This window comes from Osmerus mordax, chromosome 20, assembly GCF_038355195.1.
Source record: "Osmerus mordax isolate fOsmMor3 chromosome 20, fOsmMor3.pri, whole genome shotgun sequence".
NCBI lineage: Eukaryota > Metazoa > Chordata > Actinopteri > Osmeriformes > Osmeridae > Osmerus > Osmerus mordax.
This window is the reverse complement of record NC_090069.1, coordinates 11409963-11424421: the sequence shown is the minus strand read 5'-3', so window position 1 is coordinate 11424421 and position 14459 is coordinate 11409963. Positions and strand designations below refer to the sequence as shown.

The 14459-nt window shown below is 40.6% G+C and overlaps 1 protein-coding gene across 1 annotated transcript in view; it reads left to right on the top strand.

Annotated features, from left to right (window-relative positions):
- The window catches only part of LOC136964282 (pappalysin-1-like), a 316793-nt gene that overhangs the window by 185605 nt on the left and 116729 nt on the right, over positions 1-14459 (top strand). Inside the window, exons 11-13 of the mRNA XM_067258338.1 lie at positions 409-516; positions 968-1103; positions 1248-1461. Of these exons, the coding sequence (XP_067114439.1) occupies positions 409-516; positions 968-1103; positions 1248-1461 (458 nt within the window). The remainder of the gene's footprint in view (positions 1-408; positions 517-967; positions 1104-1247; positions 1462-14459) is intronic.

The window sequence follows — 14459 nt, the reverse complement described above, 5'->3', positions numbered from 1 at the left end:
GACTTTTTTATTTTATTTATCCATTCTACTTTTTAAAATTAAAATCTGTCTATGTTTATTGTATGCACCTTCCTGCCACAGTAAATTCCGTGTTTGTGCATTAAAAACAAATTCTGATTCTGATAAACAGAAGCATTTAAGCAGTTCTATGGTTTTCTGAAAAATCTGCCAAACCCATTTCCTACGGCTTTGCATTGTGTATAGCACTTCCTGAAAATGTGTTTCCCAAGCTAGTTTTCAAGGCAATGGGTAGTTGCACAAAAGGTAATTATTTGACATAAGTAAAAAAACTGTTAAAGCCTTTTTGACATTCTGATGCTGACCCCCCCCCCCCCCCTCTTCTCTCCTCATTGTCTCTGTTTCTCCCTATGGTATCTTCCTTTCTATCCATCTCCTCTCTCTGATCAGACATGTCAGTCCAAGGTATTTGACCTGTCTGATGGGGTCTCACAGTATGCCTGGTTCCCATGTGAAGAGGCCCAGCATTCCTCCTCATACCCTCATTACTGGCTCAAGGTAAAGCCAATGGGAGCAAAGTTCACACCCTTTAAAGAGTAACTCCGTTTTTTGGGTTAATCCCATGAGGTTAATATTCATGCGCAGCTAAATATATCAGTCCTGGTATTGGTTCTTACAAATCTTTGCAAAAGTGTTTATTTTATTTCTGGCTCTTTTTGGCCTTAGTGGTAAAATACTTTTTAATTTGTAACGTGAGTGCATTTTTGAGGTACTTTGACATATCACTGTAAAGGGTATATCACATCCTTATTGGCCATGTTCATGTATCACTTCACAAATAAACACTGATGAAAAATTGTACCTGAATATATACGCCAACGTCTTTTTTGTTTAGCAGATTTACTTAAGGATTGGAGAAGATGCAACTAAAATGTATTAATTTTCTCTCTTTCTTTCACTCCATCTATCACTCCACTGTCTTTCAACCTTCGTCACTCCATCTCTCTAGGCTTACTTCTCCCACCCCATGGTGGCTGCAGCAGTCATCATTCACCTGGCAGCTGATGGTACTGGCTATGTAGACCAGACCCAGTGTAATGTCACCATCCAGCTGGTGGACACTAAAGAAGCCATCCACAGCTTGGGTGGGTGGATAACAATCCATTAAATGTTTATTTTATTTGTTAAGTCTCATTATCTCTGTTTCTTAAATCCTTGGTTTATTTCTCGGTACTTCTCACACTCTTCCCCTCATCCCTCATCCACCTCCCCTCCATACACACACACAGGCGACTGGCGTTTGAGTTGTCGGACAAATCCACTGGTGATACCTGTAAACCACGACCTGAGCATGGCATTCTACCACACCAAGGCAATCCTGGTCATGTTCCGTTCATCGCTGGTGGCAATCTCCGGTGTGGGCTTACGTTCCTTCCAGTACTTTGACCCCATCACCATTAGTGGCTGCCAGAGCAATGAGATCTACAACCCCATGGGCCAAAGGTGAGGTCTGGGTTTGTTTGTTTATATCTGTGTGTGTGTGTGTGGAGGGGGTGAGTTGATGGACTGAGGAACACAAACAAATGGTCAAGGCAGACATATACACCTATTTTATATTAGATTGTAATTAATTTACCTTTATATACTACAGTATATACTATCATCTTTTCACACCTGGACTTGGGCAGTTTCTCCCAGTCATCCCTTCAATCCTCCCAATTGATGTAGAGATTCACTGAACTGGATCAGGTCTCTCCATTGATATTCTATACCGGTGTACCAGTGTGCTTTGGTGTATTCAATTAATTTTGTCAAGCTCTCGGTCATGTGCCTTATACTCAGTAGTGGCTTCTGTCAAAACCGCAAAAGGCAGATTAAAGGTGACATGACATGAAAACTTCACTTTAGGAGGTTATTTAACATTAATATGAGTTCCCCTAGCCTGCCTTTGGTCCCCCAGTGGCTAGAATTTTCGATCGGTGTAAACCAAGCCCTGGGTGTTCTTCTCCGCCTTTCAGAAAATTAAAGCTCAATTGCTCTGTTTGAAAATCTCCTCTTTGTTACATCACAAGGAGGAAGGTTACCTCCCCTCTCTCTGCTCTGCCCGCCCAGAGAATCTGGCCCACCCATAAGAAACTGAGCTACGACCGTGCAAGTGTTTTTATCCTCGAGAGACATCATGGCTTGCAAACGAACAAAGCATTACATTTGCTCAGTTTGGATGTACAAAGGAAAACAAAAATATTTTTACATCTCTGGAAATGCGCCTACACAACTTCTGTTGTAGGCGCATTTGTTTTGTATGTCTGCGCCAAACACTTCAGCCACGACTGTTTCCTCAACTTGAGCTAATACAAAACTGGCCTTGCTGAAATTAAATTCTGGATCAGTACTAACTCTCCTTCGTCCAGCTACTAACCTCGGACAAGTAAGTTAACTAACGCTGTATCATTTTGTATCTTTACTGTATATGGTTACCTAGCTTGCTACCCTTAGAATGTGGCTGTAACATTAGCTCTGCAGCTAACAGCTGAGTTACTGTCGCTAATGGAAAGGTAGATAGCATCAAGTATGTGTGTGAATACACATGCTGTAACGTGAGTGTTGTACACTTCTTTGTTATTTGGATAACCGTTCTGCTGTTGGTGTTATGGCGCGCGCGATATCCGCCTTTCCCCTCATTGAGGGGAAAGTGTGTACCTCTGCAAACCAGGGTTATCAGATGAGAATGGGAAAATTCGAGGCATCTTACAGCAACGGGGCTACAGCCATTGCGATACATCCATTGTAAACATTAGCGCATGGTGACGCCCCTCCGCTCCTCATTAGCATTTAAAGCTACAGACACCAAAACAGCGCGTTCTGCGGAAAGCTCCTTGTGGGACTGCTAGTAGTGGCTGTAATTCTGCACCAAGGCTGAATTTCGGGAAACAGACTTCTGATACAGTATTAGGGGACCACTAAGGCCTATGTAAAAGCATCCAAAAACAGCATGTCATGTCTCCTTTAATGGAGTACTGCAGAGATGTGTGTCCTTCTGGCAGGTTGTCCCATCTCTGCAGAGGAAGCTCTGGACGAGAGACTGGAGAAGTCTCTAGAATATTAAAGAAAACATGATACAACAAAGCTTAATTTGGAGTGTCAAAGAAGAGAATACATATGTAAATAAGAATTATAATATATATGTATGTTATTTCTAATACATTCTTGGGTATTGCTTGTAGCTTGATAGCAAAAAAAGTAGAAAAAGGCATGGTTACATTAACTACCATGTAACTACATAGCAACTTTAGTAACAACATAGCAAAGGCTTTATAGTTACACTTCATTACAGTTTAGCAGTATTATACATGTTGTTCAACAAAAAAAAACAAAAAAACTTGGTATGGGGGAGCTTGGGCTCTCCAGGGGTAAGTGGATGTTAACATCTTGTTAACAACAACTTGTTTTGGGAATGCAACCTTCAACTGCCCCTTTATAACATCCGCTTACCCCTTAAACTCCCCACACTGTGCCTTGTTACACTACTGTATTACTGTACCAGTAAAACCTATTACCATTTAATTAAATAGCAATCCTTACAATGTTTTCACAATAGGTATCACAATGTATTTTCAGTGTATAAGTGTTGTCTTTTGATTAACATTTTATTTAACAATATAACGGCTCTCCCTCTTCCTCTTGTTAACCTTTGTTTTTACCCTATCATTCTTCCTCCCTTCCTTTTTTCCCCACTTTCCCTCTTCTTACACTTTCCTCTCTTTGTCACCCACATTTTTTTTCCATAATTCCTTTCCGTTCACCAAACACCAAATCCTTGAGTCCCCACGTTGTAAAGAGCAGAAGCTATTGATATGTTTCACACTTATATATATGTTGTGTGTGTCTGTGTGTGTGTGTGGGGGGGGGGTGGCTTTTATTGAGAGAATGAAAGCTCTAAAGACAGCTGCATCTCTTGCTCTGCTCTTCTCCACTTGGCACTTTCTCTAAAGAAATTCCCAAGTATACTTCACTCAGTTTCATTCAAATCAGCTTTACATTTATTTAATCTATTATTTTACACATATACATAGATACAGATACATAACTCCTCAACCGCACTTAGAATCCAATATGCCCTCTGACAGGCAATCTAGAACGCCAACCAATGTCAATCTCTCCACCTGTCCACCTGTCCAGCTCCAGATACCTGAACAGCAACACAGGGGCCTAAAGATGGGTTTACAAATGGATGGGAAATTCCTGTGAAATCTTTGTAAAGTTTATGTCAATTTTTGGGGAATTTTCCAAACGATTTTCAATAGCATTGCTACCACCAATGTAGTGGTGCAACGGATCGCAAAACTCTTGATCCGAACCGCAGTTTTGAGTCATGGATGATCACGCATCGGAAAATATTACTGCTCTTCATTTGTTTTAATTGTATTATTGATAATAATTGATAATAATCATCATGTGACTTAAATGATGCGTAAGCTTTTCAAGTTTTTACACTCCTCTGCCAGCCATGACTATCACTGCTTTTGCTTATTAGTGTTTTTGCAAAGCAAGTTTTTTTACTGAGATTAACTTGCTCTGTTGCTTGGTCGGTCCATATGCATGTAGGGCCTTCTGTAGGTGGTCGCATCCGATTAGCGCTTAGTAATAATCAATATCACTTTTAGTGCTTCAGACAACAAAAACACAGCACACATCTGTGTAGTCTCTTTTCACTGCAACTCTGTATCGACATTTAGGGAATTATTACTTATAATATTAACAGCGGCAGTAAATCTGTATTTTTGTGGTTTTAAATTGAGCCGCAGTTCACATGCGTGCCGAACCGTGGGGGGTGATCCGTACGGATCAACTACGGTCCGGTACACCAATAGTAAATTGTATTAGTGTGTAATAATTCATAAAACAAAAATTATAACAATGAACTTTAATGTAGTTATAAAATACTCATGGTGTGTTTTTAAGGTGATGTGACAGCTTGTGTCATGTTTTGGGGAATATTGGTTATAGCTTGGTGTAGCATGCTATTTCAGAAGTGTTCATAAGCATATTTGTATCCATTTAAAAGGTACAAGTATTTAATAGCTATCATGACTTTGTTTGCTGTCTGCACAGGTGTGTGTGCTTAAATCAGCTTGTTAAAGTGTTGATAGAATTGGGGAAATCCCTCTCCTAAGAAAGGGGATAAGGAACACAATAGACATTCTGTCCTCATGTGTGTGCGTACACAAGGCGACATATATCTAACAAACCTTCATTCTTCTGATAGAATTTATTTTGTAAAACTGAAACAATACAAAAACATGGCAATTACTGAATGTTGTTTGAATGGGACACTGATAAGATGTAAATTCTGGAGAAGGCAGGCCGGAAGGAGTCACGACAATTATAAAAAGGGTTGACTCGGTTTTATTAGCTCGACGTCGGATCATGCCACCAATCCACAACAGAGTGGCTAGCATGAGTGAAGACTCTCTCTTACAAGAGTGCTTAAATACAGTATCTGGACATGTTCAAACATAGAATGCACAGAATCGCTTCCTTAACGGGTCTTCAGTGGTCAGTACACTGATACACTAGAACGTTCAGCAGGTGAAGTGGTCGTTAATCACATAAGCCTTATTTGTACATGATTTTCCTCACTGTCTCCCCACTGTATGGACTGCATGCTATATTCTGCTCAGAGGGAGCCTTGCTACATGACCTCTTAACCTTACAGAGACACACGCTGTACATGTGCCCAGAAACTCTGCCTGACACAATTATGCAAATGAAGGCTACAAAGTTACAGCATACAAATATCATAAGTAAATACTATGTAAATAGCTTTACGTAACTTGTAAATAGAATACATACATTTCACCAACTCAAAAACAATGTGATAATAATACTGACATAGATGCAGAATAACTACAATATAGCTGTTGCAATAGAAAATACGGTAATGACTCATTGTTAGTTCGATATTGGCAGGAACTCACATTTAAATACAGTAAAGGCAGGGCCGCGTTTGTGCAATGGGCAGGAGGGGCTGCTGCCCCGGGCCCCGGCCACTAGGGGGCCCCGGCACGGGAGAAAAAAATAAATAATAATAATAATACATATTTTTGATGCATTTACCCACCCGTAGTGAAGTCCACGTTCTCTTAGCGTCACGTGTCGTTGCCGGTATCAAAGCATACAAGACAACAATGGTTCGCATGAAGGTGATGTCAAACGAGTTTGACCTAGTGATGGGAAGTTCGGATCATTTTACTGATTCGGTTCTTTGTATCTTGTTCAGCAAAATGAACTAATCTTTTTTCGAGTCATTCGTTCATTTAAACTGGGAGGGGGGGGGGGGGGGGGGGGGTTGCTCAACATTTTATAGCCAATTCCCTGGCCTAAATACGTCCACTGCAAACACGTATCATATTCTCATGTTAGTGCATGTAAACCAGCAGATACTATTTTAAAAGAAATTCCTGCATTAAAATAATGTATCATGACAGTTTGTATTATTTGAAATGGTCATTTATTGGTTGTCACCCTGGGTGAACTTCAACAATGACAAGCCCTGGTTCTCAGCAGAGCTCAGAAGGTTGAGGTCAGAGAAGGAGGAAGCATTTCAGAGTGGGGATAGAGACAGATTCAAGGACTCGAAGAAAAGGTTTAGCAAGGCGGTGAGAGAAGCTAAACGACTGTACTCAGAGAGACTGAAGCGTCAGTTCTCTACTAACGACTCTGCTTCTGTCTGGAGAGGGCTCAGGCAGATTACCAACTACAAGCCCAGAGCCCCCCACTCCACTAACGACTCCCGCCTGGCCAACGACCTGAATGAGTTCTACTGTAGATTTGAAAGACAATTGGACTGTCCTGAACTACCCCTTCCCACCCACGAGGCCTCCTCCCTCACCCCCTCTACAGTGACAACTTTCTCCATTCAGGAGGGTGAAGTTAACAGACTTTTCAAGAGGCAGAACCCCCGCAAAGCAGCTGGGCCGGACTCTGTCTCTCCTGCCACCCTCAAGCACTCTCCCAGCTGAATGTGCCTGACTCCACCTGCAGATGGATCACAGACTTCCGTCTGACAGGAAGCAGTGCGTTAAGCTGGGAACACAAGTCTCTGACTCCCGGCCCATCAGCACCGGATCTCCTCAGGGCTGCGTCCTTTCCCTTCTGCTCTTCTCCCTGTACTCTCCCTAGGGAGTCAGGTGGCTGAGCGGTGAGGGAGTCGGGCTAGTAATCTGAAGGTTGCCAGTTCGATTCCCAGCTGTGCCAAATGACGTTGTGTCCTTGGGCAAGGCACTTCACCCTACTTGCTTCGGGGAGAATGTCCTTGTACTTACTGTAAGTCGCTCTGGATAAGAGCGTCTGCTAAATGACTAAATGTAAATGTACACCAACAGCTGCACTTCCAGTCATCCATCCGTCAAACTCGAAGTTGGCGGACGACACCACCCTCATTGGGCTCATCTCTGACAGGGACGAGTCTGATTACAACCTGACAACCTGGTGACCTGGTGCAGCCAGAACAACTTAGAGCTCAATGCTCTTAAGACAGTGGAGATGGTTGTGGACTTCAGGAACAATACACCCCCATCACCCTGTGCGACTCCCCAGTCAACACTGTGGAGTCCTTCCGCTTCCTGGGCACTATCCTCTCCCAGGACCTCAAGTGGGAACTGAACATCAGCTCCCTCATCAAGAAAGCACAACAGAGGATTTACTTCCTTCGGCAGCTGAAAAAGTTCAACCTGCCAAAGACAATGATGGTGCACTTCTACTCAGCCGTCATCGAGTCCATCCTCACCTCCTCCATCACCGTCTGGTACGCTTCTGCCACTGCCAAGGACAAGAGCAGGCGGCAGCGTATCATCCGCACTGCTGAGAAGGTGATTGGCTGCAATCTGCCTACCCTCGAGGACCTGCACACCTCGAGGACCCTGAGGCGAGCGAGGAAGATTGTGGCCGACTCCTCCCACCCTGGACACTCCCTGTTTCAGTCACTCCCCTCCAGCAGAAGGCTGCGGTCCATCAGGACCAATACCTCACGCCACAAAAACAGTTTCTTCCCTTCCGCTGTTGGCCTCTTCAACAAAGCCAAGGGACCACACTGACTCTAATGACGTCTTCTTAAAACACACTGCTTTTTGCACTGCATTACAAAATTGTATCTTGTACATTTGTATTTTTTGTAATATTTGTATTTTTATATTGTAATTTACGGCAACTTATATTTTATTTTATTGTACATTTAATTCAATTCTAATCCCACTTAGTACTGCTAGTTTGTGTACCCTTAGTGTAGATAGTCCACATATTTAAATTTGGGGTCCCTATATGTTTATTGTATGCACCTTCCTGCCAAAGCAAATTCCTTGTCTGTGCAAACTTTCATGGCGAATAAATCCCATTCTGATTCTGATTCTTCTGATTCCTGCCAAAGTAAATTCCTTGTCTATGCAAACTTTCATGGCAATTAAAACCCTTTCTGATTCTGATGAAAAACAGTGTTGCCAAAATCCTACTCCCCCAGTAAGTTGAAAAGAAATACTGAATTGCTGCATCATTAAATAGTTGATTAGAGTAGCAGTTGGTTTTTAGGATTGTTAAATTGGTGAGGTAGCGTGTGAGATAAAGAGAACTCATACACGGTAGCCTACTGCAATGCATACAAGGTGAAAATAATGGGGCATTAAGTTGTATTAAACATACATGAACACAGCTCTATTTGAACATTTCAGGTATATAGGGGGTGGAAGAAAATACATTTCCTATGTGCTTATGCTGATCACAATAGCCATTTCCTTATCACCTGTTCATACAGCCAACTCCAGAATTACTGGCAACACATTGGCAAATATAAGTGAACGATGTGTTAAAAAAAAATACAAATACACAGTAATATTTAGGAATTCACGAGCAGTAAAATATTGTAGCCTATATAGATAGACACAAAGGCAATATGTATTTAACCCTATTGCAAACCTGTGGGCTGAGCTGAAGATGAGTGCACAAGAGAGTAGGGCCCTGGCGTATCTGGAGAGATTCTGTAAAGAGGAATGCTCTTTGATTCCTGACAAACCCTATTTGGCTGTAAATCATGTAATATTTGTTTTCTCTATTCACTATCAACACCGTCCTATCCTCAGAGACTTCATTTTAAGTCGTTGTGTTATTTAAACATTCTCTCTAATCTGCAGATTGATAATAGGCTTCTTATAAAACCCACAACTCAGATTAATTTTGTAACTCTGTTAGTGAAATTACAAACACTTTCTCCATTAAGGAGTTCACAGTTTGCCCTGTAGCAGAACAGCAATCAGATGTTTTTCAATCCGCAGACATTATCCTACGTAATCAGTTGTGAAACGTCACGTTTTATGGAAGCAAATCGTTACCAAAATTCAATTTGAAATGTAAAATGTGAAAATTAAAATGCATTTCCAGAAATGCATTTTAATTTTAAGAACGTGGCTGCAAAATTGTGACCACAATTCAAATTCAAATGCATTTTCAGAAATGCGTTTTCATTTTCAAGAACGTGGCTGAAAAATCGTGACCACAATTCAAATTCAAATGCATTTCCAGACATGCATTTTCATTTTAAGAACGTGGCTGCCCCGGGCCCCGGCCACGTGGAAGTAAATCCTCATTTCTGGAAATGCATTTGAATTTTCAAATTTTACATTTCAAATTGAATTTTGGTATCTATTTCCTGGGGCATGTTTTGAAAATTAAATGTCAAATTCATTTTAATTAAGTGAAAGATTGAGCACTCTTGAAGAAGAAAATTAAAATGCAAATAGGATGATTGATTACTAATTTCATTTATGAGTCAAATAGTGCAGCCACATTCTTAAAATGCAAATGCATTTCTGGAAATGCATTTGCATTTGAATTTTGGTAACGATTTGCTTCCATAGCATTTGCACTACAATGCATTTCACAATGCATTTTAGAAACAGTATAATAAAACTGAATTCCCTGAAATGTTCAAATACAGCTGTGTTTATCCATGTTTAATACAACTAAATGCCCCATTATTTTCACCTTGTATGCATTGCAGTAGGCTAATGTGTATGAGTTCTCTTTATCTCGCATGCTACCTCACCAATTTAACAATCCTAAAAACCAATTGCTATTTGAATCATCTATTTAATTTAATTAATGAGGCAGCAAACTAGGTAGTGGGAAGCAGGATCTATAAAATGGATATGATTGTAAACACAACAGTTGTGTGGCAAGTAGTTTACTGAGAGGGAAATAGAAGTAGAATTCTGGTAGGAGGGACCTGTGAGCAGGGGCCTTTTTATATAGCCTACATTTGTAAAATAATGTACTCATTTACCAGACGATTATATGCCAATGAATTGGCATATAGTGCATTTAGTAAGTAGACCTATAACAGCAAGTACAACATAATCAAGAATCAGAAGTGAATGGTTCTACTAAAAGTGATTCGTACAAATGAATACAAAGAACGATGCTCGCTTTTACCTACAGCAGTCGCAACTACAACATAATTCACATATTACCCTCATTCCGATAATAGGACGTACAGTGTAGCACAACATAGACATCAACTTCGTTTTTCAAGTGCAGCTCCAAAGTACGTCTATTTTCTTGAGACAATCATTCGGATTTTACGAGTAGCACGACATACTAATCGTATAGGCTCTAAAGTGCAGCACAACACAACTTATATTTTGATGAAACATGAATTACATAGCCTAATGACAGTTTCCTCAAAGCCTAAGACGAGGGAACCTAGGCTTGTAAAAATCGCCTCGGTTCGTCAAACTACAACTAGCAATACGCTAGGAAGGCAGTGCGCGTTCACGGGTAGGGGAGTGGGATTCTGCGGGGGAGTGAAAATTCGGTCCAGAACCGGCGCTTTCAAACAATCAGTGAAATGTGGAGTAACAGCAGCTAGCGTGCCTCTAGCAAACTTATTTTGAATTAGCCATTTCCCTCTACATTAATGTCAAACTTATTATTTACGTTTTGGGGGGCATATTTTCAGTAGCAGGCGGTACTGTTTGAATCGCGATTCCATCTGAAATATACTGCCAGTGACAACGTTGTTACAGTAGCTTGTTTCAAAGGGGGTTCGCAGCAGTTTCAAAGGGTGTTCTTAATGAAATATGCAATGGGCTAAATGCTTGAAAATATCAGGGGAAAACTTAGAGGACGGACCCACCTGCAACCGACGCAAGCAATTAAGCACACCCTACAATTTCCCCAGAAATTGTACCCTCTCTAGTTTTACTTTGTGATGTGAAACACAATTGTGAAATGTAATGTACAATAATAGCTGATATTATTAAGGAAGTAGGCCCACATCTACTTTCGGAAACGGTAGTCTACTATTTCACTGAAGCATTAGCATGACCTCTGTTGCCCGGCAATACATGCTACAGTGGTCTATGACGCATCTGTTTTCAATCGTTAAAATAAACATTCCTCACAAATACATTTTCGTTGTAGGATTTATTATGACATTACATTAGAAGTAAACGATTTGTTAGTGAAATTATCATTACCTGTGGTTTCAAACCAGTGTTGCTCACTGCAACGCAGTAGCTTACGCAACACATTACAAAAACATCTACACAGCTGTTTAGGAAGTCAAACGGCGACAGAACATGTTCGGCACTCCCCTTACTTAAATCAAAAGTCTTTCAATAGGTGAATCTGACTACTAACCTGAACTTCATTGCCACAGCCTAAACTTTGTCAATCTGTTCATGAAAATAATTTCAGCCAAAACCGTACAACGGAACGTTAAATCGAATTCAACCAACACAATCGCTACCAAGACGAACACAGCAGTAGTCTAGTACTGTACTGTAGTAGTATAATTTACCGGGGCAGCTTCTCTACACAGGGCTATATCACATTTTGCGTTGTTACTGACAACTAGAGAGGATACAATTTCTGGGGAAATTGTAGGGTGTGCTTGCTTGCGTCGGTTGCACAGGGGTCTGTATATTTTATATAAAAATGCATCGGGCCTACTTATTATTTATAAAGATTACATAGATTTAAAAGCATCTTTTGTTGCTGCTCATTTACAACTCAAAATACGAGTGAAGTGTCGAATGAAATCTTCTCATTTCCCCTGCAAGAGGCAGCTGACAGGCTGAATCAAAACGAATACATTTGGCAGACCGGTGTAAAAATTGACCTAATCTATATGACTTAAACGTCCTTTTAAGTTGTCCCTTCTCGTGATATTTTCAGGCATTTAGCCTACTCATATTGCATTCATTCATTAATAAAGAACCCCCTTTGAAGATTATTCTACGACTTTACCAGCAGAAGATAGAATCGCGATTCAAACAGTACCATCTGCTAACTGAAAATATGCCCCCAAAAACGTAAATAAGCTTGACATTTATTTAGTGGAAAATCGCTCATTCATAAAAAGCTCACTGGTAGCGATCATTGTCAGTAACAACGCAAAATGCGATATAGCCCTGTGTGGAGAAGCTGCCCCGGTAAATTCTACTACTACAGTACAGTACTAGACTACTGCTGTGTTCGTCTTGGTAGCGATTGCGTTGGTTGAATTCGATTTAACGTTCCGTTGTACGGTTTAGGCTGAAATTAATTATTTTCATGAACAGATTGACAAAGTTTAGGCTGTGGCAATGAAGTTCAGGTTAGTAGTCAGATTGTTTCAACTATTGAAAGACTTTTGAGTAAGGGGAGTGCCGAACATGTTCTGTCACCGTTTGACTTGAACAGCTGAGGAGTTTTTGTTAGCTACTCACACTAGTGTCTCGGGTAGGCTACAGCGTTGCAGTGAGCTACACTGGTTTGAAACCACAGGTAATGGTAATTTCACCAACAAATCGTTTACTAATGTCAGAATAAATCATATCACGAAAATGTATATGTGAGGAATGTTTATTTTAACGATTGAAAACAGATACATCATAGACCACTGTAGTATGTGTTGCCCGGGCAACACAGGCTAATGTCATGATGCTAATACTTCAGTGAAATAGTAGACTACTGTTTCCGAAAGTAGATGTACTTCCTTAATAATATCAGCTTATATTGTACATTACACATCACAATTGTGTGTCATATCACAAAGTAAAATGAGTAAATAGTTATCACCCTGGCCTCTTTTCTTGTGGCGTTTCTGCAGCTGCCTTGCAGTAAAGCTATAGTTAGCCTAGCTATCCCCCAAGTTAACAGATGCGAAACGAATGTTCTGCCAAAGGTAGTCACGCGTGTTTTCGTGACATTAGTGCAGACCGGTGTAAAAATTGACCTAATCTCTAAGATTTAAACGTCATTTTAAGTTTTTCCCTTCTCATGATATTTTCAGGCATTTAGCCTACTCATATTGCATTCATTCATGAATAAACAACCCCTTTGAAGATTATTCTAGGACGTTACCCGGCAGTAGAAGATGGAATCGCGATTCAAACGGTACCATCTGCTAACTGAAAATATGCCCCCCAAAACGTAAATAAGCTTGACATTTATTTAGTGGAAAATTGCTCATTCATAAAAAGCTCACTGGTAGCGATCATTGTCAGTAACAACGCAAAATGCGATATAGCCCTGTGTGGAGAAGCTGCCCCGGTAAATTGTACTACTACGGTACAGTACTAGACTACTGCTGTGTTCGTCTTGGTAGCGATTGCGTTGGTTGAATTCGATTTAACGTTCCGTTGTATGGTTTAGGCTGAAATTAATTATTTTCATGAACAGATTGACAACGTTTAGGCTGTGGCAATGAAGTTCAGGTTAGTAGTTAGATAGACTTTTGATTTAAGTAAGGGGAGTGCCGAACATTTTCTGTCGCCGTTTGACTTCCTAAACAGCTGTGTACAGTACTGTAGCTAGATGTTTTTGTAGTGTGTCTCGCATAAGCTACAGCGTTGCAGTGAGCTACACTGGTTTGAAACCACAGGTAATGGTAATTTCACCAACAAATCGTTTTCTAATGTCAGAATAAATCCTACAACAAAAATGTATATGTGAGGAATGTTTATTTTAACGATTGAAAACAGATAACGCTACATCATAGACCACTGTAGTATGTGTTGCCCGGGAAACACAGGCTAATGTCATGATGCTAATACTTCAGTGAAATAGTAGACTACTGTTTCCGAAAGTAGATGTACTTCCTTAATAATATCAGCTTATATTGTACATTACACATCACAATTGTGTGTCATATCACAAAGTAAAATGAGTAAATAGTTATCACCCTTGCCTCTTTTCTTGTGGCGTTTCTGCAGCTGCCTTGCAGTAAAGCTATAGTTAGCCTAGCTATCCCCCAAGTTAACAGATGCTAAACGAATGTTCTGGCAAAGGTAGTCACGCGTGTTTTCATGACGTTAGTGACGTTAGTTACGTCAGTGACTGTGGCTAGCAAATTAGCCACCGTTAGCTTCACTTTTCGCCACAAAAACTTAACTGAAGCTTAAACCATGCAACGGAACGTAAATTCCAATAGAAGCAACTCAATCGCTACCAAGACGAAACTTTTGACA